The sequence below is a fragment of the Arvicanthis niloticus genome, chromosome 18 (assembly GCF_011762505.2).
Source record: "Arvicanthis niloticus isolate mArvNil1 chromosome 18, mArvNil1.pat.X, whole genome shotgun sequence".
NCBI classification, from domain to species: Eukaryota; Metazoa; Chordata; class Mammalia; order Rodentia; family Muridae; genus Arvicanthis; species Arvicanthis niloticus.
The window spans coordinates 43,585,364-43,613,152 of NC_047675.1; the positions used below are offsets into that span (position 1 = coordinate 43,585,364).

Here is a 27,789-nt window from a genome sequence, read left to right on the forward strand (position 1 = left end):
CTGGGAAAAGTGTTGGCCACATTCTTCAATTTGCAAACTATATAAAGAAAACCTTGGATGGTGTGAACAAGCTAAGAATGTATGTTACAGAACAAAGACAGGGCAAAAACTCTTCACCATCTTGACAACAAACGACACCATGTCAAGGTGTGCTGAGAGCATGTAAGACAAAAAGGAACACATGATGGTTACTTCAAAATGCAAGGTGGAGATTAAAAGATCCGTGTGTGGTGTATGTGTGTGTGAGTGTATATGTGTGTGTGTGTATATGTGTGTGTAAGAGAGCATGTGTATATGTGTCTCTGTGTATGAGTGTGTGTATATATGTGTGTGTAAGTGTGCATAGTTATATGTATGTGAGAGCATGTGTGTATGTGTTTATGTGTGAATATATATATGTGTGTGTGGTATGTGTATGTGTGAGCATGTGTGTGTGTGTCTGTGTGTGAGCATGTATATGTGTATATGTGTGTGTGTATATGTGTGGCGTACGTGTGAGCATGTGTGTATGTGCCTGTGTCTGTGTGTGTGGTATGTGTGTTTGGTGTAGTGTGTGTATGTGAGTGTGTGTGTATATGTGTGTGCATGTGAGAGCCTGTGTATGTGTGTATGTATATGTGTGTGTGAGTGTGTGTGTATGTATGTGAGTGGTGTACGTGTATGTGCAAGTGTGTGTGGTGTGTGTGTGAGAGAGAGCATGTGTGTATGTGTCTCTCTGTGAATGAGTGTGTGTATGTGTGTGAGCATGTATATGTGTGTATGTAAGCATGTATGTGTATTTACCTGTCCTTGTTTGTGAGTGTGTGTGGCGTTGTCACTTTTGATTCTTACAAGCTGGTTGGAGAACAATGAGTTAATGAGGAGACTGCACACAGTGGCTTTCTGAGGTGTTATTGTTACTTTCCACCACTATAACTTAGTGCATAATTAACACATTATTTCAGGAGATTGTTGTCATCAACAAGAGACATACACAGGCTACAACTTTATTTCAATTGCACCAATGAAGCTAGAGCGTAGGGTATTTTTATTACTAAAGTATTTTCATTAATTCATTGAGGATTTCATACATGCACAGTCTATTTAATCATGTAGGGAATTTAAGTGAAATGGTTATCGTAAAAGCAGCAGAGAGCTGAGAAGCCTAAGAAGGAGACACCCAGGATCGGGAAGTCACATTTGGGACTGGGTCATCTTAGGTGATTGACACTTCATGCTTGTAAAGCTCTACATAAAAGCCCCTCCCCTTTCTTTCTTTCCCTGTTCTAGGCATTGAATCTAGGGCCTTGGGCATACTAGGCACATGCTCTACCACTGAGCTATATCCTCACCCTTCTCCCTCCCTTCTTCCCTCTTCCCCTCCCTCTCTCCCTCCCTCCCTCCTCCCCTCCCTCCCTTCCTTCCTCCCTTCCTCTTTTCTTCCATTTTAGACAGACTCTCACTGAGTTGCCCAGGCTTGTGTTGAGCTGGTTCTGCACCTCTGTAGGTCTGGTACTTTCCATCTTCCTGCCCTGGTCTCCACAGTAGCTAGGGTAACAGGTCTGTGTCACCAGACAGTTCTTTCACCATACAACTCTTAACTCCTCAAGATTCCTGACAACTTACATGTTTCCCTCTGGCATATCAGTTGTTCCCTTCCCTTCCCTTCCCTTCCCTTCCCTTCCCTTCCCTTCCCTTCCCTTCCCTTCCCTTCCCTTCCCTTCCCTTCCCTTCCCTTCCCTTCCCTTCCCTTCCCTTCCCTTCTCTTCCCTTTTCTTCTCTCCCCTCCCCTTCTCTTCCATCCCCTTCTCTTCCATCCCCTTTCCTCCCCTTCCCTCTCTTTCTCCTACCCTCCCCTTCCTTTCCCCTCCCCTCTTCTCCTCTTCCTCTCCCCTTCCATCCCCTCCCCTCCCCCTCCCCTTCCCTTCCTTCCTTTCCCTTACTCTTCTCTCTTTCTCTTTGTCTCTCCCTCTCTTCCTTCTTTCCTTTCTTTCTTCCTTCAAGATGGGAATCCTCTTAAGTCACACTGGTTGGCCTGGAACTTGCTGCTCTCCCTTGCCTTCTGCTTCATAACAATGATTTTTTTTTTCATGATGATTTTTAAACTTAAGGGCTGTATTTAATTTACTCGACTCTTGCCCCAAAGGGACTCCAGCACTCAGTGTTTGTTCTGAGGTGATGAGTGTCTACATCACTAGCAACAGAAAGATTGTGAAGACTATCCTCTGGACCTCAGCATTCCCTGGCCCTCTGCTGAGGTGGCCACCTGATTCACATGGTCTGCTGAGATGTTGGTCTCCCCTTATGAGTCAGGCATGGCCAACAATGATGATGATTCCACTATTCACAGTAGCCAAGTTATGGAAACGAACTATGTGTTCAACAGCAGAGGAGTGAATGAGGAAGACGTGATGTACACACAATGGGAATTTTTCAGCCATAAAGAAGAATGACATCATTTCATTAGCAGGAAGATGAATACGACCAGAGATACTCATACTGAACACGTTAAGTCAGACTCAGAAAGACAAATATTGGGGCTGGGGTCATGGCTGTGTCAGGAAGGTGCTTGCTGTACCAGCATGAGAACCTGAGTTTGATCCCCAGTGCTCACGTACACAGCTCTGAGGAAACCCTTGGCCTTCCTAGACTGGCTTGACTCAGGAGCATAGACAGGTTATCTCATCTCAGCTTCCTGCTCTCCCAAGGTCTGCTGACCTCTGCATAGCTCCTGGGCCATCACACAGATAAGCGAGGGCCGGCCCAGCCAGGTCTCCACCACTGTGAGGGCCAGAGCATGCCATTTATGACATGCTAGGACTTCTGAGTGGCACTGGGCCCCTGATTGCTCAGGTCAGCCTATGAGAGGGCTGACTAGAACCTTCCTTTCCACACGAGGAAGTGGAGGCTCCAAATGGTTTGGTACACTTTCCACGAGGTTCATCTGTGGATGACAGAGTCAGGCAATGATGCTTACCCATGATGCTCAGTCGCCTGGCACTAGAGGTGAAGTCTCCATTGGCCAGTGGTACACATAAAGACTTGAAAGCCCAATAGAGGACATGGTGTCATTTTAATTTAATTTTTTTTGCATCAAACATGCTTTTGCATATTTATTTGTCCTTCGGCTGCTTTGTGTTGTGTTTTTAAACCCCAAACTACTTTTCTGAGATTGGTAATATGTCTTAGGGTTCTATTGCTGCAATGACCAAAATTCAAGTTAGGGAGGAAAAGGTTTATTCGGCTCACACTTCCACATCACTGTTCATTATTCAAGGAAGTCAGGACAGGAACTCACACAGGTCAGGACCCTGGAGGCAGGAGCTGATGCAGAGGTCACAGAGGGGTGCTGCTTACTGGCTCACTCCCCAATGGCTTACTCAGCCTGCTTTCTCATAGAACCCAGGATCACCAGCCCGGGGATGGCCCCACACACAATGAGCTGGGCCTTCTCCATTGATCACTAATTGAGAAAATGCCCTACAGCTGGATCTCACGGAGGCATTTCCTCAACTGAGGCTTCTTTCTCTCTGATGACTTTAGCTTGTGTCAAGTTGACACAAAAGCAGCCAGTACATAATAGTATTACATTTCCCCCCTTCCTTTTCCTCCTCTGTCCACACCATTCCATGAAACCTTCTTGTTCTCATTCAAGTTTATGGCCTGTTCAGCTTTAATTGCTGTCGTTTATTGTATGTATGTACATATGTATTTACGTATGTATGTACGTATGTATGTATGTACGTATGTATGTACGTATGTATGTATGTACATATGTATGTATGTACGTATGTATGTACGTATGTATGTACATATGTATTACGTATGTATGTATGTATGTATGTACGTATGTATGTATGTACGTATGTATGTACGTATGTATGTATGTATGTACGTATGTATGTACGTATGTATGTATGTACGTATGTATGTACGTATGTATGTATGTATGTACGTATGTATGTACGTATGTATGTACGTATGTATGTACGTATGTATGTACGTATGTATGCACGTATGTATGTACGTATGTATGTATGTATGTACGTATGTATGTATGTATGTACGTATGTATGTATGTACGTATGTATGTATGTATGTACGTATGTATGTACGTATGTATGTATGTATGTACGTATGTATGTACGTATGTATGCACGTATGTATTACGTATGTATGTATGTATGTATGTACGTATGTATGATGTTCCTAAGTACCTAAGTATAGCCTCCTTGCTCTGTGAATGTTACTCATGTGTATCTGCCTTCAGGGTTAAGCCTTTGGTCCTGGATAACATTTGCTGTGCTCATCCCAGGGAAGGCTATTTCCTTTTGCTCTCAGCATTCCTTAGCTGGCTGTATAGTCCTTTGTAATACCAGGCATTTGGTTTTAAGACAGGGCCTTTCTCTGTAGCTTAGGTCTGCCTGAGACTTATGATGTAGCCAAAGACTGGCCTAGAACTCATAGAGATCCTCCTGACTCAGTTCAGGTCACAGCTGTACTCCATGTTCAACTTTTTGTTTTGTTTTTAGAGACAGGGTTTGTCTGTCTGTCAGGAGTCGGGTAGCTCTGGCTGTTCTGGAACTCACTCTGCGGACCAGGGTGGCCTTGAACTCACAGAGATTCTTTCTAACTAACAGAGGCCATTCTGCACGGTTATTGCAAGGAACACCAGGTCCAGGCAGGGACAACTGTAGAAGTGAGCAAGTTCTGTTCAAATGGCCTGCATGTGTCTCAAGGATGGGTCATGAGGGATGACCTTGTGGCTCAGATAAAGGGTAAACCAGGAACCAAGAAAAGGGCAGAACCTCTACCATAGTTGGGTATATTTTGCTGCAGTTTTTCAGTGGGACAAGCAGGTCAATTAATCAATAATGAGGCACGGAAGGGATTCGGAGGTCCTGGTCTGACTTTATCTTAGGTGAACGAAGGAGGCTCTCATGAGTCTCATCTGATCTGTATGGGGAAGAGGATTCCTTATTTTTTTTGGAGGGGGCGACTGGGTTATCACAGTTGGCTTTTTCACACTGACAAAAAAACTTGGAGAAGAAAGGATTTACTTGATTTGTACTTCTGGGTCATAGCTCCTCATAAAAGGAAGTCAGGGCAAGAACTCTCAACACAGGAACCTGGAACAGGAACCGAAGTCAAGGCTATGAAGGAAGTGTTGCTTATTGGCTTGCTCGCCGCCTACATCTTGCTCAGCCTGCTTTTCTATCCAACCCAAGACCCTCTGTGCAGAGGTGACACTACAGTGGTCTGAGTCCTCCCACATTAATCATGTATTAATGGAGAAAATGCCCGAAGACATGTCCATGGGCCAGTCTGATGGAGGAAACTTCCCAGTTGAGATTTACTCTTCCTAGGGTCCACTGGCCCAGGCAGGCAGGGACGCTACCATTAGCCTGCCTCCCCAGCCCTCTTTAATTTACTTTTAACTTTTCAATATCTTATTTTGAGACAATGAGTTACCCAGGCAGGCCTTGAATTTTCAATCCTCCTGCCTCAGCCTTCCAAGAAACTACAGCTCTGGGACACCATACCCAGCTGGAGGAGGATCACAGTCTGAGTCCCTTCCCAGCGCAGGAGGGGCGGGAGGATTTCTTCCTCCTGTCTAATTTCCAGGGCCCCAGGCCTTAAGCAGAGTTTGTCATGGCTTCTTCACAGTTTATAACTCACTCCCACTCAAGGCCGGGCTCTCCCTGGGACCTTTCTTGGTCTATGTAGGTCCCAAGCTTATGGTCCAAAGTATTGCCTATGAGGATACCTTCAAGGTCATTCATTCTCTACCCTGAGAATCTGTGGTCAAGGTCAACACCTCAAACTCCTTTACCTGGCGTGTATGTATGAATATGCATGTATGCATACATATATATGTGTGTATATGTACACACACATATGTATGTATATATATGCATGTATATGTATATATATGTGTGTGTATCCACACACATATATGTATATATACACATACATATGTAAGTATATATACACACACATACATGTATATATACACACTTAAGTACATGTATACATATGCACATGCACATACACATAATGCTTTTCCATGCCACATTCATTTTTTGTCAGTCACCCCTGAACCATCATCCTCCAGCCCCTTTTCCCTTTCCATATATGTTCACTAAAATTTCTACCAATATCTCTTCTTTCTTTACATAGAGTTAGTTGTTTGTCTTAACATCCCCAGCTATTTCCAAATGGCCAACAAAAAAATTTCCCAGACTCCCTTTCTTCAGGGAGCAGAGACCATCATAAACATCATGTGATGTTATCCTCATGACACAATCTTGCCTACTGCATTGATTTGAGCTCACTCTTTTGTCTCGACTCTTGCAGGTTCTGATTCTGGTTTTGGTCATGCTTTGGCCAAGCACCTGGACAAGCTGGGTTTCACAGTGTTTGCTGGAGTGCTGGATAAAGAGGGTCCAGGAGCAGAGGAATTGAGAAAAAACTGCTCTGAGCGCCTTTCTGTGCTCCAGATGGATATCACCAAGCCAGAGCAGATACAAGATGCTCACAGCAAAGTCACAGAGAAGATTCAAGACAAAGGTACCAACCTCCTTGATTCTTCCTTGTCCCACTTACCAAAGTCCACCTCTTGTCACAGCCTCCAATGACCATAGCTGCTGACCTCGACAGAGGACACTTGTATTGAGTCCCTGCCCATGTGCAAGAGCCTGTAAGACACAAAGATGTTTGGAGCGACTCAGATTTATCTTCCTTCTTCACAGAATGTACAGGACTCATGGGTATAAGTGTGCACATGCATGTGCATGTATATAGGCCAGAAGACAACCTTGACTATTGTTTCAATATTGTATCACGCATCTTGTCTTTTGAGCTCACCAGTTAGGCAACCTGGTGTTGCTGGCCAGCGAACACCAGGAGTTCACCTGTCTTTGCCTCCCTGAGGCAGGGATTCCAAGTGCGTGCCACCGTGACAGGCTTCTGAAGAGGTGGATTCTGGTGGATTGAACTCAGGTCCTCAGGCTTGCTAGGCAAGCACTTTACTGACTGAACCATTGTCCCACCCCCTCTTGAGGTCCTGTCTATCACCTTCTCTCCTGTTTCTTATTGGTCACCCTCTCATCATTCTCCCATCCCCTGATCTTCACCTTCCTCCAGCAATATCATCATGCCTTGGTCTTTCCCTATTTAGCTCACAGCCACAGGGCCATGTGCATCCTTTAGTTTCTACCTGTCTTGTCTCCATTTGTGGCCAAGTCTCTTAGGCCAAATCTCCATCTGTTTCCACTTCTTCATGCACACATGTTGGTTCTCACCATACCTCCTTACTTGACTTTAGTCAAAGCTACCGCTATCATCTTGGAGAGCAAAGACCTTCTCTTCCCTGGACTGTTCCAAAAGGACAGTCCCCTGCTCACATTTGGGGTCCCCAGCCTCTCTTTTGCTCCCCAGTCTTCTCTTTGCTTAGGATCTCTCCTTCAAGTGGGAATCTTCCCTATTGATTACATATGCAGCTATTCAGTCCCCCACTCCTGGGTCAGACCGCTCTATCCTCATGCCAAGGGCTCTCTGTCCCCTCACATTGGAGGAGGGCTTGATAAAACCCATGCTTGAGCCCAGAGTATGGCACATAGCCTGTGGTACCCAACGTGAGTTGAAAGTGAGAACCTCCTCATCGAAGAACTGATTCAGAACTTTAAGATGGTGCCATCAAGGGGTTAAACAACTGTGAGTCCCTTCTGAATTCCCAGGCCCATGGCCAGGGGGTAGCCATGTCTGGGTGCCTCCAGCTGAAAGCTTTATTATTGTGGCTTACTTAAGGAGAGTCTCTGAGGCATGAGCAGCCAGTGTGTATGTGTGTGTATGTGTGTGTTGTGCACGAATGCGCATGCATGCCTGTGTGTGAACATATACAGGTCAGAGGTCAAAGTCAGGTATCTTCTGTCACACCCTGTCTTGTGTTTTTGACACTGAGCGTGTTGTTTTGGCCGGTCTGGTTGGTCAGCAAACCCCTGGGATCCTTCTGTTTCTCCCCTAACCTCTTAGCGCTGCCATTACAACTCAGCTTTTGTGGGGGTCGGAGACCCTCTGCATACGCACTAAGCAGCTTTAACCGACACACTATCTACCCAGCCCCAACAGCAGCTTTCAGTTTTTTAAAACTCCCTAGGTGATGTCAATGTTTGGTCAGGGTTGAAAAACTAATTTACACTAATACCTTCCAAAGCCACGCAGCCCGCCTGGCAAATTCTTTCTTATATCTGGACCTAAACACACAAAATTGTCCTCCAAACATTTCCACTCAGATCCCAGAGGTTCAACCTCACCGTGTTTAGAGCTGACCTTGTTATCTTCCCCGCAGTGCCAGCCTTGTTTTGTAGCTTCAGAATTATTATAAAAAGGAAGCAGAAGAGTCTGGAACAAGGCGAGATATGCTCAGGAAAGGCCTCTCTTCCCCCCAATCCAACATGTAGAACAGTGAGTACTTACTCATAAATGCAGTGGTTCTCAACCTTCCTGATGCTGCGACCCTTTAAGCAGTTCTTCCTGTTGTGGTAACCACACCCACCCACCCCCAAACCACTGCTGCCATAAAATTATTTTTGTTGCAACTTAATAGCTGTAATTTTGCCACCGTTACAAATCTTAATGTAAATAACCGATATGTGATCCCCGTGCAAAGGGTCACAGCCCGCATGTGAAGAATCGCTACATAAATGAGATGAGAAGAGACAGAAGATTGTTGGTTAATTTGGGAATTATTTCTCAACAAGGGGAGCATGGTGTCATTGTTTTCTTTTTATGAAAAGATTGTGTGTGTGAGAGAGAGAGAGGGGAGAGAGAGGGAGAGAACGAGAGAGAGAGGGAAATAGAGGGAGAGAGCAAGAGAGAGAGAGGGAAAGAGAGGGAGAGAGCAAGAGGAAGAGAGAGGGGGAGAGGGAGAGAGAGAGGGATGGAGAGAGAGGGAGAGAGCAAGAAGGGGAGAGAGGGAGAGGGAGAGAGAGAGGAAGACAGAAGAAGAGAGAGAGGGAGAGAGAGGGAGAAAAAGGGAGAGGGAGAGAGAGAGAGAAGGAGAGAGGGAGAGAGAGAGAGGGAGAGAGAGAGAGGGAGAGAGGAGAGAACCACAGAGGTCAGAAGAAGGCATCAGATCTCTTGGAGCTGGAGTTACAGGCAGTTGTGAACCTCCTGGCCTGGGTTCTTAGAACTAAATTCTAGTCCTCTGAAAAGAGTAAGCACTCTTAACCCCTGAGCCATCTTTCCAGCCTTTAAGTCAGCATATTCTAGAACATTTTCCCAGCTTGATCTTCGACCATCCAATAGGCCTCATTTGTCACTCATAAGTCTGACTTAATGCCTTATAGAAGGAGAGATTGGATGCAGAATCCTTCTGTGAGATTCAACAGGGCAGCACTGGCCACCTGTAGTGATGGAGGGATGGGTTCTAGACACAGGGATGCTATGGTGGTACCCAGGCATGAAGGGATGTGACAGGGCAGCACTGGCCATCTGTAGTGATGGAGGGATGGGTTCTAGACACAGAGATGCTGTGGTGGTACCCAGGCATGAAGGGATATGGGAGCTCACTTTTCATGCCATGAGTCCCTGTCATTTTGCAGTTAGCATCCTGAGAGGCGGTGTCCCCCTGGGCCAGAACAAGCAGCCCACCTGCCTACACACTCTAGGTTTCTCCAACTTCAGACTTCTTAAAGCAAACCTGGAGCCACAGGATCACCAAAAAAGAACCATCTAGAATCTGTAGATAAACCAGCAGGTCTCCTGGAGGACTGGTGACCATATTGTATTCCTGCATAGCTTATTGTTGACTTCCCGTTAACCTATTGATCATTGCTAACTGATGTTAATTAGTACCAAGTGTGATAGGCTTATTGGCCAGTTTAGAATTCTCTGGTAGGTTAAAGGTATCAGGGCACAGTTAGATATTAGCAGTAAGTTCTGTTGATGACACAACAGTCCCCAGTCACCTATTATATATTTTATGAAGATCTAGAAGATGGGACCTCTGAATCCAAAGAGACAATGGAGGCTGTCATGATGTGCCACCTGCTTTGGTTGGCCCATTGACCCATGGATGAAGAATGATCTTTGAACATGAAAATTACATGCCGTTCAAATGTCAGGGTCCATCATTAGAAGTTCACATGAACGTGGCCTCTCCTTTCTGCTTTCACACCGCCTGCGCCTCTGTACTCACTTGTGCCGTGATGGTAGATTCGAACCCCAAGGGCTTTCAAGAGATAAACGTATTTGGCTTTTACACTCTGCACTTTGTCATTGTAGCAAATGCCAGAGAGGAACAGTTTAAAGGAAGAGTTACTGGGATCATGGTTTCATTGCTGCTAGGCCATGATAAGGCTGGGCATCCTGGCAGGGAGCATGAAGTAGGCCAAAGCTGTCCACTTTATGGTGGACAGGAGTGGGAGGGAGGGGGAGGGGAGAGGGAAAGAGGGGGAAAGGGATAGAGAGATAAAGAGAGAAGTGATCACTTTTAACAAGGCCACACCTTCCATAGTGCCTACTGTGTCCCCAGTAGTTTGTACAGTTATTCACCCATTAGTCTGTTAGTCAGACCCTCCTCATGATCCAATCACTTCTGCAAAGACCCACCTCTAAACATTGCACTGGGGAACCAAACAAGCCCTTGGAGGGACAGTTCATATCCAGAACACAAGAGAGCTCTACAAAAAAAAAAAAGTTGGACGATTCCTGTTCTAGAACATTCTCTCAGGCTTTGTGTTGACTGAGCCAATGTCCACATCAGGCATAATGGCGTTGCACTCATTCCCTGTCTTGACAGCTGCTGCTTTCTCTGTATGAGCAGCCTTTATCCCAGCAAGGTCCCAGCCTTCGGTACCTACCTGTGATCACAAACTCTGGCTCACAAGAAATGTAATTTTATCTTCTGTGGACCAAATTGGTTTTGGCTTAGAACCATCTAAGGCAAAAGAGATGCCAGGATTTTGAGCCTGCTGTCATTTCTTTGGGGGCACTATTTAAATTCCTAAGGACAGAACATCTGGTCTTGATGGTCAATCCTTCCTCACTTGACCCTCACTGAAGTGTACACGGTCCTCAAGTGCAGACTGGCTGCTACTACCTTGTCTCCGCCACTGTTGGGGATATGCTCCCCTCCCTTTCAGACTACAGCACTGACTTTGAATGTGCTTTGGGATTGTGGAAAGTTAACACAGTAGATGCAGATGTTAACAAGTTACTAATGAAAGTTTCTGCAGGCCTGAGTCAGGCTACAAAAAGTGCATTGAAATGACACCTAATGACATTCTGTTATACTCATAGATCAGTGGCTTGCTCAGCCATCATCAGAGAAGCTTCCTCCTGCAGCAGAGAGAAGCTTGCACCTGCAGCAGAAGGGAACAAATACAGAGACCCAGTCAGACATTATGCAGAGAGTGAGAGACCTTGAAACACTCAGCCCTAAACAAGATGTCTCCATGAAATCCCCCCCCCCCCTCAGGGCTCAGGGAACCCTGGAAGAGAAGGCAGAGAGAAAGTAAGAACCAGAGGGGATGGAGGACACCAAGAAGACAAGGCCTCTAAATCAACATGAGCAAAGGTCACATGAACTCCCAGAGACTGAGGCAGCACGCACAGGGCCTGCACAGGTCTGCACCAGCTACTTTTTGTATATATGATGGCTTCCAGTTTTGTGTTTTATGGGACTCCTGAGTGTGTGCACTCGCGGGTCTCCATTTCTTATGCCTTCTCTTGGGCTCTTTTCCTTCTGTCTCTGTGTTAGGGTTTTTTTTTTTTTTTTTTTTTTTTTTTTTTTTTTTTTTTTTTTTCTTTCTCTTTTTATTACTTTATTATATTTTGTTTTATTTTATTATTATCCCTTAGAGTCTGTTCTCTAAAGAGAGGCAGGAAAGGAGTGGATCTGGATGGGAGGGGAAGTGGGGAGGAACTGGGAGAGGGGAGGGAGGGGAAACTAATCCGGATATATTATGTGAGGAAAAAAAAATTCCAAGAAAGAGTGAAAAAGAAATCAGGAGAAACAAAAGGAAGATAGGGAAAGTGAATCACCACAGGCCACAGCAAGAAGTATGCATCTGAGTTCTTATAAGAGTCAAAAGGGGTTTTGGGAGACAGGATCTCTCTATGCACCCTAGGCCGGCCTCAAATTCACAATCCTCCTGCCTCCAGAGTGTTGGGATCACAGCAAGCATCACCAAAGGCAGCTAAAGTATGATTTCCTTGCTTCTTTAAATGTGGAAACTGATTTTTCAGCCCAGTACCAAGATGTTTACTACTGAAACTGAAAGACCCTTAAAAATTAAAGTCTGGGTCCAGAGAGATGGCCCAGTGGTTGAGAGCACTTGCTGCTCTTCAGACGACCTGGAAATGGTTTCCAGCACCACAGAGTAGCTGAAAGCCAGTTTTAACTCCAGTTCCAGGGAATCTGACACCCACTTCACACAGTGCACAAAGCCCCCCTCCTTCCCTCTCTCCCTTTTTCTATCCATCCCTCTCTTCCTCCCTCCCTTCCTTCCTCTCTTCTTTCCTTCCCCCATCTGTCTCTGCCTCTCAGTCTTTGTCCCTTTCTCTCTCAAACACACATAAATAAATATTCCCTCTCTCTCCCTCTCTCTGTCTCTCCCTGTGTCTCTGTCTCTCTGTCTCTGTCTCTCTGTCTCTCTCTCTCTCTTTCTCTTCTTTCTTAATTTTATTTTGTTGTGGGGGGGTCTTATATATCCCAGACTGGCCTCAAACTTTCTGTATAGACAAGGATGGGATTGAATTTCTGATCCTCCTGCCTCCACCTCCCAGGTGTTGGGATTACAGGTGTCCATCCTCCTATCTGGTTTATGAAGTGCTGAAGATTGAGCCCAGGGCTTTGTGCATGCTAACCGAGCACTCTGCCCATCCAGCCACATCCCTAACCTCAAAGTGCACATTTCTAACGAGTTCTGAGATGCCAGTGCTGCTGAGGATGAGGGGTGAACCACACTCTGTTTAAGTCTGTCTAGCTCAGCAGTCCCAGATCCTGTCCCCCCACTCCTCTCAGGTCTCCCATTTGTTCTGCAGAACCCCTCTTCAAATCCCTATGGGACTGTTACTGTGATATGGGTCTGGCCTGGGTGTTTCAGGCTCTTAACCTCTGATCCAAAGAAATGAAAATAAAAGATCAAACAGATTTTCAGAGTCAATTTTATTGGGAACAAAGTGATAGGTTTCAGAGGGATACACTGTCAAGTCTGACAGTGGACCACGTGAGTGAAAGTACTCACAGGCCCTAGGCTATGGCTTGGCATGTCTTTGTAAGGGAAGAAAGTGTTAGTTACTAAATAGCATGATTTGGGTGCTTCTCTATTTTGATTGGTTGGCTAAGTTACATAACCACATGTACTGCCCATGTTCTTTAAAACAGAATGCATCTGTTTTAAACTATAAACACACCCAATTGTGCATAGGCGTAAGGTGATAAGTAGGGGACTCTCCCTAAAAGGTTACTACATCCACACTCAATACCAGTTTGGGCTGAATCAGCCCTTCTATTCTTCGTACCTGGATATGTTGGGAATATGCATGAATAGAAACTGTCCAAGTATGATTATTATCAGGCGTGGGGAAATGAAGGGTTTCTGAAGTTGCTAGGTGTACTGTTTGGAGATGTGTGTGTGTGTGTGTGTGTGTATAATATGTGCAGATGAAGAAACTAGGCTTCTGAGTGCATTGTTACAGGAAGGGAGGTGTAAATAACACAGAACTAATGGAAAGTTCCAGGCTAAGCTATCTCCTGCCTTGCCTGCCTTAGAACTACTGTATTCATTCTTTCCCACCCCCTCTTTAAGGGGTGGTTCCCAACTGTACTCTTGGCAAGGTTTAAACACTGCTCGTTTTTGGGTTCTCTTTCCCAGTCACAGGTTGATCAAATAGGCTAGGAGCCAGAAGTTTGAGCCAGAAGACATAGTATCCTAATGTACCCAGAGGGATAAACAGCACTGCTGGGTGCAAGAGTCCTCCAAGGATGGTTCAGAACCTCAGCATCACATCTCTTGGGACTTAGAAAGGCAGATGCTCAGATCCCATTTCATGACCACTCAGAATTTCTAGTGGCTGGGCTAGGAGTATGTCTGAATCAGCTGTGCTGTGATTCTTAGGTTCATCAAAGTGACACATTGCCCAAGCCAGGAAGTAAAGCTCGTGGTGTTAGGACATCACCGTCACCCTGCTGTTGAGACTTTCCTTCTTGTTGCTAGGCTTTTAGAGATGAGGGAAGGCTGTAGACCCCTCATCCTGAAGCGTGTTAGTGACGTCTTTACATACTTCTCGGAGGAGGAAACAGGCTTTGAAACTTTAAGACAGTGGCTCTCAATCTTCCTAACGCTGAAGTATTTTAATACGGCTCCTCATGTTGTGGTGATCCCTAACTTTAAAATTATTTCATTGCTACTTCATAACTGTAATATTGCCACTGTTATGAATCATGATGCAAACAATCTGATATGGAGGGTGTCTGATAGATGACCCCTGAGGGAGTCAAGGCCTACAGGTTGAGAGCTACTGTTTTAGGGCCTGGCAGGCTATGACACTATGACGCTCATCTTGCGGTCCCAGCTGTTCCCATAAATGGTGACTATCCAGCTTCCTGGCGATAGGAAAGGGCTGCTAGGCAAAAGAAGAACCGGGCTGAGAGGTCATCTCTGAGAGTGATGGTGGCTGCAGCCAAGCCCCATGATCTGAGTGTAGTCAAAACCATCCACATGGTGGAAGGAAAGAATCAACTCTTATAAGGCGTCCTCTGACCTGGACATGCACACCGAGGCTTGCATGCTCCTCTCTCCCACACAAAATAAATAAACATTAAAATACGGGATCTCCAAAAATCATTGTTTAATAATACACACATTTGTTCTCCTCACGTTGCCCCACCACGGGGGGGGGGGGGTTTGAGTACATAGGAAGAGACCAAGTTGGGAAAGTTTGTATTCTGCCTGAAATCTAGTTTTCAAAGAGGTTTGGTGGCTCCAGAACTCGATGTGTGAAAAATCTCCGCATGCTCCAGCTTTCCCATCCTCACAGATGGTGGGTTTTTTTTTTTTTGTTTGTTTGTTTGTTTTGTCCCCAGGACTGTGGGCCGTGGTCAACAATGCCGGAATCTTCCACTTTCCAGTTGATGGAGAACTCATTCCCATGACCTCCTACAGAAAATGCATGGCTGTGAACTTCTTCGGAGCCGTGGAGGTCACCAAGGCGTTTCTGCCTCTACTTAGAAAGTCCAAGGGGAGGCTGGTGAACATCTGCAGCATGGGAGGTGAGTCAGCCTGTTGGCCCATGGTCACCGGGCACCTGTCACAAGATGTGTACCGCATTCTTTGCAGGCTACACAAAGAGAGCAAGGCACACAAAAGCAGGGCTGGGTCACAGTGAGTCAGCAGCACGGTATCCAGAGTCGGCTGACCTGTCTCTCCTTTCAAATTCTCTCATGCGAAAGCACGTCTCCACTTTCTGTTAATCACCATGTGCGTCACTGGACATTTTCCAGCACGTAGGACAGCACAGCTCATACATGGGACAGGTCATTCTGCTGCTGTGGGACGCCTGTTTCTGGCCTTTCTCTGAGCACAGCAGACTGCCATTTCCTGTAAGCTGAAAGAGTGAAGACCGTCACTCTGTGTGCGCTCTGAGCATCCCGAGTCCATCTGTTAGAGTTGACCATGGTCTTTTCCTTGCCTTTATTTGTTGGGTCCAAGATGTGTCAATAACTCAACTGTCTCATTTTCCATAAGCAACAGCCTGGCCATCTCCCATGGACATCTTTATCAGGAGTTTCCCAGGCCCACCTCAGCTTTGGGAGACCTTCTGGAATTCTTTCTCAGGTTTCTGCATGGATGAGAAGGAAATCTAAGGGGACTGGGCTCTGGACTTCCAGCTCCCTCCCTCTGAGATGGACACTGGTCTCCCTGGTAGATTAGTTGGTTCTAAATCAAGTTTGTAAAAAGAAAAGGCTCAGTTAGGTTTCTGGTATTGATGTGTGTGTGTGTGTGTGTGTGTGTGTGTGTGTGTGTGTGTGTGTACTCACACCTATGTGTGTATACTTTCATATATGTGTGTGTACATATAGAAACTGAAGGTATTTTCCACCCTTTTTGGAACAGGATCTGACACTGAACCTGGAGTTCACTGATTTAGCTGGACTGGCCAGCTAACAGACTCTAAGGATCTTTTTTGCCTCTATCTTCCTAGTACTGAAGGATGTACCATCATCACCATCCCCCTCCATACACACACACACACACACACACACACACACACACACACACACTTTTTTTTTTAAGTTGAGGGGACTGGGTTTGAACTCAGATCCTCATGCTTGCACAGTGAGCACTTTTGCAGCTAAGCCATTTCCCCAAGCCGACCCAACAGGCCACACTTGACCTTTGTCTTCGTTCTGAACTTGGCCTTTATACTTGCCAACTCTTTGGAAACTCCACCTCTCCCCCTTCCAGGGTGCCCTCTGAGTTACTGATGTGGCTGACTGTTGCCCTCTCCTTGGCACACCGACGAGCCTGCTTTTCTCTTTCCTGTCTCCACTCTTGCCTCAGGCAGTCCCTTCATTCATAAGGGTTTAGGTGCTCTAACACAGCACATGCGCTGTAGACCTAGTACCAGGCAGGAAGTAGCATCAATAAATAGGTGAACAAATACAGTTGGGCCTTGTGGTGCCCACCCATATCCTTGCCCCAGAGAGGCTGAGGAAAGAGGATAATGAGCTTACCTGGAACTTAATTGCCTCTATAATCAGCTCGGGTACCATAATGATTCAAAATCAAGACAAGGGCCTGGGGAGGTGGGCTTAGTCTGTCAAATGCTTGTCTTACAGTCATTAAGCGCTGGGTGTGGTGGCATTGCCCTTATAACCCCAGCACTGGGGAGGGAGACAGATGGAGCCCTGGGGCTTGTTGGCCAGCTAGCACACTCTACCTGATGAGTTCCAGGCCAGGGAGAAACACTGGCGAGATAGAGACAGGCCGATACCTGAAGCTCATTGGCTAGTCATCCTGGATGAATGAGCGAGTTCCAGATTCAAGGAGACCTTGTCTAAAACAGTAAGGTGGAGAGAAAGTAAGGAAGACACTTAGTGTTGAGCTCTGGCTTCCACATGTACACACACTTGTGTGTGGGCTGGGGAGATTGCTCAATGGTTAGAGCACTTATAGCTCTTGTTCAAGACCTGAATTTGAACCCCAAGATTCACATGGTTGGTCGCAGCCCCCCTGTAACTCCAGCTCCAGGGAGTTTGATACCTTCTTCTTACCCCTGTGGGCTTCTGCATATATGAGATACACAGAAATTCACATAGATACACAAGTAAATAAAAGCTATTCTGTTTTTTTTTTTTTTAAAGAGATAATTTATAATCTATCCATCCATGGGAGTCAGCATTCAGTCATCAACTTGTTGGAGTTCTTGGCAAACGTGAGACAAAAATTATCTTGGATTACAACTGGTTTCTTGTTTTTGAAGCAGTGATCGTGGAGGGAGAAATAGGGAACCAAGTAGAATCAATGCACACAGGTAGAGCCCTTCCCACAGAATGAAGGACAAATGTTCTCTCTGAGTATAGAATATGCAATGCCCTGTTACTGTTACTGTGCCTTGATCAAAGCTTTTAAAAAAAAAAAACCCATGTTTTGGTGAGGATGTTGAGGTACTGGAGGAATCCTCATTCCTTCCAGTTGGGAACTGAAACTGGGGCAGTTGCCATGGAAACCATTGACCAGTCCCTCATAAGTTAAACACAGAACAACAGGAGGCCTACCTAGCAATTCTATTCCTAGGCATATAGCAAACAAGGGCTCAAATAGACACGAGAACATAGCTGTGAATGGCAGCATTGCTCACACAAGCAGCAGAGAAAAACAACCCATCAATGGACCACAGACATGGTACACAATAGACACAGAACAGTAACAAGGTAGTGAACTATTGATTCCCATCAATACTGCGTGGATGAGCCTTGAAGATATTATACACTGTAGGTAGACCTCGAAACATCAGTGCCATGATCTAGACAGAAGCCAGACATGGAAGGCCAAGCAGCACGTGATTCTATTTCTGTGAACTGTCTGCAATGTGTGTGTGTGTGGGGGGGGGGAGGATCCATGGAGACAGGAAGTAGAACAGGGGGTTGACAGAGGAATGACGGCCTAATGCATGCAACCTTTCCTTATGAGGTGATGAGACTTTTCTAACAGGCAAATGTGATGGATGGAGACATTGAGTGGTCTCAACGAAGGAGGCCGAGAGCTGAATGGACTAAATGCTGCAGAATCCTACACTTTAAAGTATGCATCATAGCCAACTTTGTGTTATGTAATATAATGTTTATGTTGTGTGTTTTATCACAATAATAGATTTTCTGGGCCCCACCCCCATATTTTTGCCTTAAGGCGTCTAGAGTAGGACCTGAGAACTTGCAGGCTCTGGACCTTGATTTCGGTGTGGTACCTAGCAGCTCATCAGAGTCTCGGAGACCTTCAAATGACGAGGAGACCATCAAATGCTCTTTGAAGTTTCTGCCGAGATTCCTCAGAGGGATAGGCAAACCTGACTCTCCTGAGCTCATGGGAGGGGTTTGTAGTTCAGTGTGGGAAAGTGGGCCAGAGGAATGGACTTTGTTCCTGGAGTCAATTTCTGCCCTTTGAAAAAATGAGAAGCTACGTGAGAGACCCCATGGTGCTCTCCTGTGATTAGGTCTAGGTATCTCTGGCTAGGAGGGGTACCACCCTGTGAATGAACCACCTTGACCTTGGAGTCTTTCTCCTGTAATCTCTGGGAAAGGCTGCTGTGTTCCCCCCCTGCTGTGTTACCAGGAAATTTATTTGAAACACTTCCTCTCTCCCTTAATTCCCATTATAAACATACCTTAGCTTTAAGCTAACCAGGAGTGGAGGTGATCTTGGGGCTGGGGAGATGGCTCAGTAGTTAAGAGCTCCTTTTGCTCTTGCAGAGGACCCAAGTTAGGTTCCCAGTACCCACACTGGGCAGCGGCGATTCACAACTCTCTGTAATCCCCGGTTCAGGGTGACTGCCTGGCCTTTATGGGTTCATGTACTCATATGCACATGCCCATGCCAACACACAGACACACAAGCATAATTAAAGACACTAAAACAAATCAAGACTGGCCAGTAGGACATTAGGACACATTACCAATTTACTGAGGGAATCAAGCAAGAGTAACTTTCAGCCTATTTGTAGGGAGGGGCAAATTCACATTCTCAATTTATTTACTTGATGAGCAGGGGACTCAGGACAGGAGGCAAGGTCCTGAGTGGGTCACAGAGGCAGAGGAAGTGGGGCTGAGGAACTGGCTCGATTGCAAGCTTGAGTATCTGAGTTTGAATCCACATAAAAGCCAAGGTGATTGTGGGCATTGGCCTCAGCCCTACAGTTTTACTGGAACTTATTGGCTAGCCTGGCCAATCAGTAATCTCGGGTTACATGAGAGACCCTGTCTTTAAAAAACAATGGGAGGAGGGTCAGAGGAAGCCTCCAGATGCACGTGCACACATATGCAAACGTATCTTCATGCACATGTGCACAATCACACATATACATATACATACATATACTATACATATCACACACACACTGGGAGAAAGAGAGAGCGACTGTGAGAGAGGTGGGAAGAGGGAAAGAGAGAGGAGGAGGGAGAAGAAGAGGGAGAGACAGAACAGAGACTGAGAGGATTGTTGGGGGGGGGGAACCATGCTCATAGTGTGTACATAAATAAGTCTGCTATCATGTCCTAGGAGAGGTGGGAAGAGTCTATGGTCCTATATGTGGTTGGTTTAAAAAAGTCATACTGTTGACAGGATATGTTAGTCAACCAAACCTGTCATCATAAAATACCATAGGTCAAGTGGCTTAAATAAGAGAAATGTAGTTATGGCTCTGAAGGTGGGAAGTCTCACATCAAAGCGTCAGTGCACAGTGTTGCTGTTCAGAGTCCTCTTCTTAGCTTGAAGGTGGTTACTATCTCTATATGTCGCCAGTGGGGGTGGGGGGAGCCTGATATTAGGAGGTTAGGTTCCCCTCCTTGTGATCTCATCTAATCTAAATTACTTTCTTAGAGGCCACATCTCTAAATACAGTTCCATTGGGGTCTACTACTTCAATGTAAAATTTGGAGAAACACATTTAGATCATAAGGGATGTTTTGTTTAGCCAGCCAATAACAGGTCTTCTAGTGTCCCAGTAATGCATGATGGGCAAGTTCTATAAATCTGGTGTGCAATGTTAATCATATTACCAACATTCGACCTTTTAAAAGTGGCTAAGAGAGCATTGAGCATTTGCCTGTCAATTTGACACAGCCTAGAGTTATCTGAGAGAGTCATTGCCTAGATCACATTGGTCTGTGAGCATGTCTCTCTGTGTGTGTGTGTTTGTGTGTGTGGGTGTGGGTTGTCTTGACTGTTAATTGATGTGGGAGGGCCTAGTCCACTCTGGGCAGCAGCATTCCCTAGGCAGGTGGTCTTGGGTTGTACAAGAGAAGTAGCAAAGGATGAGCCAGCAAGCAGCATCTGTTTTTGTTTCGGGTTCCTGCTTGAATTTCTTCATTGGCTTCATGCAATAATGGAAGTATAAACCAAATAACCCATTTTTCCCCTAAGTTGTTTTTGGTCGGAGTATTTTTATTACATTCACAGAAACAAAACTAGAACAGTGTCTTTACTACAATAAAATTTAAGTTAAAATTTACAAATTAAAGAGTCTAACAGGTCAAGTGAGAGAGGGGCATGTGACTTCAGACTGGAAACATGGTATGACTTTTCTTTTTCCTCTTGGCCAGTCACCCTTGGACCCTGAGTTAATCTGTCTTCTGTCACCATGCCAAAATGGCTGACAACTTATCAGGAAGCAAGCTTTATTTGAGCTCACGGTTTCAGCACATAGTCCCTGACTCTGTTGATTCCAGACCAGCAAGGAGGCAGAACACCCTGGCAGTAGAAGCCTGTACAGGAAGAGGCTGTTTACTTTATGGTGGCCAGGAAGAAGAGAAGAGTATCAACAGGAAGGGTCAAAGGCAAGATACAGCCCCCAAATTACACCCAGAGTGACCAGCTTCCTCCAATCCATCCCTGCATTCTACAGTTCCACTGTCTTCTGAAATCCATTCAAGCTTTGAACCTGATGGATGAAATTATTAATTAGGTCAGAGTCATCATGAGCAAATCATCTCTGGAAATGTGTTCACGGATGCACACTCACATATATGAAGTTTACTAACAAATCTAGACACCCCTCAATCCAATCACAGTCAACTGTCTATGACCCCAACAGAGGTCTTCATTACTACCATGGAATATCCTTGCAGGGTTGGATCTGTGATGCTGACCACACAACCCTACCATTTTTGTAGCCTACTAACCACTTTGCAGGGCTTAAAGTAATATAATAGGCACATATGGGTAGCTTTTGTGATTGTTCCTAAAGTGTCCACAGGCTGTTGAAGCTTTCACCTGCCTAAGTTTTTAAGAGTTGTGATGTTCATGAATGCACACTAGACGGCTAATATTTAAAGCACTCACTCAGGTGACTTTAGACATGCGCAAATCCCTGAGACACTGGCATTACATCCAACCTGCTTAGAAGATTTCTCCCATACGTTTCTAATCCCCTTCTCTTGCTCCACGTCATCTCCTGAATTGGCCCTCATGGGCAGCCATAACAGAGTACCACAGACTAGACGGATGAAGCAGCAGTAATGTGTTTCTCTCAGTTCTGGAGGCTGAAGTCTGAAATCAAAGATGCTGAGAGGATCAGGTTCTGGTGAGGGCAGTCTTCTAGGTTGTAGGCACTACCCTTTCACTGTGTTCTTATATTGTGGACACAGGCAGGCAGACAGACAGACAGAGACAAAGACAGAGAGAATGAATGAAGAAACCATTAGTGTCTTGTTTTAAAGGGCACTAATCACACCATGAGGGACCCATCCTTCTACTTAATCATGTTCCAAAGTCCCTATCTCCAAACACAATGCTACTGGGTTTAGAGGTCCAGTTGAAGGTTTTACTTTTATTTTTAATTATGAGCGTGCCTATGTCTATGTGTATGTACATGAGCATGTGTGTAATGTGCCCACAGGGCCGAGAAGAGGACATCAGATCCCCTGGGGCTGTAGTTACAGGCACTTCTGAACAACCACCCGGCCAAGGTGCTGGGAACTGAACCCCGATACTCTTCGACAGCACTATGTATGCTTAATAGCTGAGCCATCTCTCCAGGCTTAGGGTTCGATATCTAAATTTTAGGGAACACAACTAAATCTGTAACTCTTCCATCTCAAGTGTGACCAGTGATAAGTTTCTCTCGCTATAGATTAGGTTGCATCTTTTAGAATTTACATGAATACGGGTCATAACAAAGAGCACATGCTCAATTTCCCTCGGCTTCCTCACTCACCGTAATTACGATGCGACCTCTCTGTGGCTATATATATTAAGTTCATGGCTTTTAATGGCTGAGGTGTAGTCTACCGTATATACCAGTTTAGGTATTTGCCAAGTGGATCTCCTTCAGCCAGGAGAATCCTTCGTAATATTAAATATCGTGCTCTGGTTCCCGTTCCCCTGGATATGCTGTCACGTTTCCTTAGTGATATGAGACTAGGATGTTTGCATCCCTCCACGGTGCCATTTTCCCACCTAGAACGTACCTAGATCAGCTTCCTGTAACAAACCATGTGACTTAAAAGCAGAAGTCTATTCTTTCATGGTTCTGGAGGCCACAAGTCAAAATGAAAGACTTAGTAGGGCTGCATCTCCTGAAGTCTCAGGAGGAGAGTTTAACCTCGCTGCTTCCATGACTGCTGGGCTTCTCCCAGCAGACCCCAAACCTGTGCCTCTGCCCTCACATAGCCTTTCCTTCTGTCCCTCTGGTGTCCCATCCTTTGCTTTCTTATAAAAACACCCCTGAGTGGACTTAGGGCCCATTCCATTTCATTTATTTATTATTTGTTCGTTGTTATTGTTTATTTGTGTGTATATGTATGTATGGTGCGTGTGCATGCTCATATGAGTGTGTGTATCTGTGTGCCTGTGCGTGAGGAGGCTAGAGTTTGCCGTCAGGGCTCCTCTTGGGTCATTCTCTACTTTATTTTTTGGAGACAGGGTCTTTCACGGTACCTGGAGCTTGTCGGCTCCAGTAGGCTGGTTAACCAATAAGTTTTAGGAATCTTCCTGTCTCTGCTTCTCCGGTGCTGGGATTCTAGACATGTACCATCACAGCTGGATTTTACATGTGTGCTGGGGATCTGAGTTCAAGTTCTCCATGCTTGCATAGTAAACTGTTTACCAACTAAGCCATCTCTCCTGCTTCTTAGAGCTCAGTTCTAATCTGGAACAACCTTGCCTAGTGATCATAACATCGTTAATCACATCGTCAGGGCCCTTTATTCCAAAGAGTTAACTCACACTCTCATATTTCTGCTGAGCCCTGCCTTGTAAAGCTCCCCGCTTTCCCTGCAGCCTGGCCCAGCTTAAGGCTCAACGTACTAAGCCAAATGTGTTAGAGGCAGAGCAATGAATACTTGGTCCATCACAGACTAAGATATTTCTCATGTTCTTTTCAGAAATGCCCCATATCGCCCACCATGGTATATGTTGCTCCTTGTTGCAACTAGTATGGAGTCTAATTTGGTGGAGATTTCCACGGTGGGCTGAAGGGTGGACCCCATCGAACCCCCCAAAATGATACATTGGGTAGAACATCAGAATGAACTCTGCTAAAGCTGGAGGCCATGGGCTAGTGAGCAGATGCTGTCGCTCCCACACCAACCGCATTTCACTTAGAAATAAAACCATCCATGCCATAGAACCGTGGACGATTTCCATGATTGTCACGTCCAATCAAGAACATGTGCTCACCTGGATTCAGCTGGACCTTGCATACCTTTGCCTGACCTGGTCACTGTTGACATCAATTCCTGGTATACAGTTAGGTACTTTAAATATTTATTGGATGAATGAATGAAAATATCAAACCCTGTTTGGTTTTTTTTTTTTTTTTTCTCCCATTCTTCCCATAGGCCTGGTTCCACTTCAAATGATGGCAGCTTACTCCTCCACGAAGGCAGCTCTCACCATGTTCTCAACGATCAGCAGACTGGAGCTTGCCAAATGGGGAGTCAAGGTCGTTACCATCCATCCTGGAGGCTTCCAAACAAGTAGGTACCCGAGCCCAAGAGCTCTGCAACAATCACTTTGAGAGGGACCCCAACGTTTGTCTTGATCGGTTATGACACCACTGAACCCTGCAGGGTTGTTGGAGATGAACACAGCCAGACGTTGGGAGTGAAGAGTCATTTGGTTTAGTACGAACTAAGTTCGAAGCTGACTGTGTAGATGTGACTTGGGTGTTTTAAATAGTTTATTTTTAAATTTATTTTTATTTATGTGTGTCAACACATGTCTGCTTGTTTGTGTGTGCATGCACGTGCGTGTAGGTGCCTGGGGAGGCCAGAAGAGGAAGCTGGGTCCCCTGGAGCTGAAGTTACAGGCAGTTGTAAACCTACCTATGTCAGTGCTGGGGACTGAACTCTGGCCCTCTGCAATAGCAACAAGCAAACAAGTATTCTTTTTTTTTTTTCCTGTTTTCTTCTTTTTTAATTTTTTTTCTATATTTTTTATTGGATGTTTTCTTTATTTACCTTTCAATTGTTTTCCCCTGTCCAGGTCTCCCCTTCAGAAGCCCCCATCCCATCTCCCCTCCTCCCTGCCTCTATGAGGATGCTCCCCTCCCCCACCTATCCACTCTCTCTTCCTGCCCTGGCATTCATTTACACTGGGCATCAACCCTGTCCCCACCAGGCCCAAGGGCCGCTCTTCCCACTTATGGCCAACAAGACTATTGCCACATATGTGGCCGAAGCCATGGGTCCCTCCATGTGTACTCTTTGGTTGATGGTCCAGTCCCCGGGAGCTCTGCAGGGTCTGGCCAATTGACATGCAACAAGAGCACTCTTAACGGCAGAGGCCATCTCTCTAGCCCCAACTTGGATGTTTACATGAGGCTAGGGGAAGTGGGAGAGCAAGGCTCAGCCAAGTCAGACAAACACAATAGTAGTAAGAATAGATCAGTGTGGAGGGGATGCTTTAGGACTCCACCCCTCGACAAAAGCTGGGAGTCAGGTCTGGCCCTTCTAGAGGATTCCCCAAAGGAACAAACTCCTAGGGCCTTGAGTTGCAAGGGATACAAAATATACACACAATTGAACTACCTTTTAAGTGAATTCTCCAAGTAAGAGAGACCAAGAACCACCATCAGGGGTGTGTTTGCTGGGACAATAGTGAGTTCTCCTGCCAGTGGCGAGCCTTCTTAAACAGGTATTCAGAAGGGCTTGTGTCTTTCTAGAATAGGGTGCAATGCTGCTCATGCTGACCTAGAGTACGGTCAGCCTTGTCCTGCAGGAGTTCAGAGACAGTTACTATGTGCTCGGTGGGAAGGTGGGCTTCAGCTGACCTTTAAGAGCAAGTGCTGGGTCCTTCTGTGGATGACTCCCTTCTCCGCTTCCTCCCTGGAAAAGGAAGAGAGGGCTCAGACACTGTAAACAAGCAGATGCCATGTTGAGTGCAAACCTAGGACTCTTGAAGCCCCCTCAGAACATGAACTTCCTCATAATCTCTTCCTCTGTGCCTAAGATTTGTGGAACCACAGCCCAGAAATGACCCCAATGGACTCACTGACTTCCTGAGCCAACTAAACCCCACTTCCAATATGGCGTCCGTAAGCATCTTGCTAGGCTTGTTCATTTAGACTTAAGAGATTGTTCTTAAACAAACGGAACAAAGGCACGAGTAACATTAGCATCCCATTTCATCCTCACAAAATGGCTTTCTTTCCCAGCTTCTCTGTGTTTTGGAAATGGCATTTCTCTCCTTTTCCTTTAGTGAACAGGATCACCTCCTTCTTTCATGAGAGATTCTGTTCCCCATCCCCATCTGAACTTGAGGCAGAGGCAGAAAGTTCATGCATTTTTTTTTTCTGGACCACAAGACATGTAATTGGGCATGTTATTGGGGGGTGTGGGAAGCACGTCTAATAAAGACCACAAACTGGACGGTAGTGTAAGCCAAATGCACAAGGTAAAATTTATAAAAAATAAAATAAAATAAAATAAAATAAAATAAAAACAAAACCTTTGGCCAGAAGCACTTGACAGATGGGAGCCTCACCAGGCTGTGGAAGAGGCTCAGGAACCATTGGGGATGTAAAAAGGGACATTATCCATATAGGCTGAGAAAAGAGATCAGGGTAATGGAAAATGGAGAGAAAAATGATACCTTTGAGGGGTTTCTAGCCCAAACTCCCCAGCAGGAAGGAGACTTATGGAAGTTGATAGAGAAGCAAATGGATCAAAGCCAGACTGGAATAGAAGGCAAAGAAGGGTGATCTAGAGAGGGGAAAGAAGGGTGGAGAGATGGTTCAACAGTTAAGAGCACTGGCTGCTCTTCCAGAGGTTGTAAGTTCAATTCCCAGCAACCACATGGTGGCTCACAATCATCCATAATGGGTCTGATGCCCTCTTCTGTTATGTCTGAAGACAACTACAGTGTACTCATGTACAAAATTAGTAAATAAATCTTTAGAAAGGGGAAAGCTAGCTTGGAGTTGGTGGTACAACATTCAGATAGATAGATAGATAGATAGATAGATAGATAGATAGATAGATACATACATACATACATACATACGTACATACATACATACACACATACATATACGCACATAAATTATAGATACATGGATAAATAGGTCATCTTCACCCCCTATATAACATATATAACATTCATATATATGTATATATATGTATATACACACATATGTATACACATACATATACATACACACACAGATAGACTGATAAATGTAATTTTAAAGATGAGGTGCGGAGAGACAGAAATTCTCTAGCCCTTGATCAGGGGTTGGAGAGATGTGTCAGAATAGACACGACATTCAAGCAAGAGTGTTTTTCAAGGTTCAATCTACAGACCAATTGTTGGGTAATTATTTCTCCACCTGCAGTGCTGCGTCTTCATGAAGAGAAATAGGCCACTGGATGCTTGCTAACATTCTCCCAGCCACACTGGACTTCGGGGGTCCAACACTTTATACAGGTGCTGCATACACTAGTAAATAGAGGTGCACCCCACCGCCAGCCAGCCAGCAGAACACAGTGTGAGGGTCCGTGGTGTTTTTGAGGGGTAATGTGGTAGCAGTAATTCAAATTTAAAAAAAACAAAAACAAAAACAAAAACCTGCTCATGCTTTTTAACCACTGTCTGCACCTTGGAGACATTGCAAAAATGAAGCATACATATATGCTGTGAGTTTGTGAACTTCAGCGTTGCAGCAGCAAAACCTAGCAAGGGCTGACGAACAGTGCTGTGGAGGGAGATGGCTGCCTGCAAGCTGTTCAAAGGGAAATCTGCTGCTCAGCTTCAAACCACAGCTCAGATCTACAGCCCGTGACCGGGAAAATGGCGAATACAACCTTTGTTGTTGGTGGTGTTGCTCTTTCTTGATAAAAAAAAAATGTCGACTTCCGTATGCATAAATGTACAGATAAGGAGGAATTGCAGAGGGGCAGAACTGTTAGTCACATCAAAGAAGACGGATTCTAAAGATGCTCCGGCTCCTCATTACTCACTTATAAAATAAGCAGTCAGTGCTGCTGTATTTTAAAGCAAAATATATTTTATTTAATTTCATGTAACGAGCAGGCATGTTAAGATATATTCCTACCTAATCATGTCATTTACATAATAAAATTTA

At 45.3% G+C, this 27,789-nt stretch overlaps 1 protein-coding gene across 1 annotated transcript in view; it reads left to right on the forward strand.

The window, feature by feature from the left end:
* Window positions 1-27,789, forward strand: part of Hsd17b2 (hydroxysteroid 17-beta dehydrogenase 2) — a 59,588-nt gene that overhangs the window by 29,990 nt on the left and 1,809 nt on the right. The window contains exons 2-4 of the mRNA XM_034522656.2: window positions 6,337-6,549; window positions 15,074-15,259; window positions 24,044-24,181. Of these exons, the coding sequence (XP_034378547.1) occupies window positions 6,337-6,549; window positions 15,074-15,259; window positions 24,044-24,181 (537 nt within the window). The remainder of the gene's footprint in view (window positions 1-6,336; window positions 6,550-15,073; window positions 15,260-24,043; window positions 24,182-27,789) is intronic.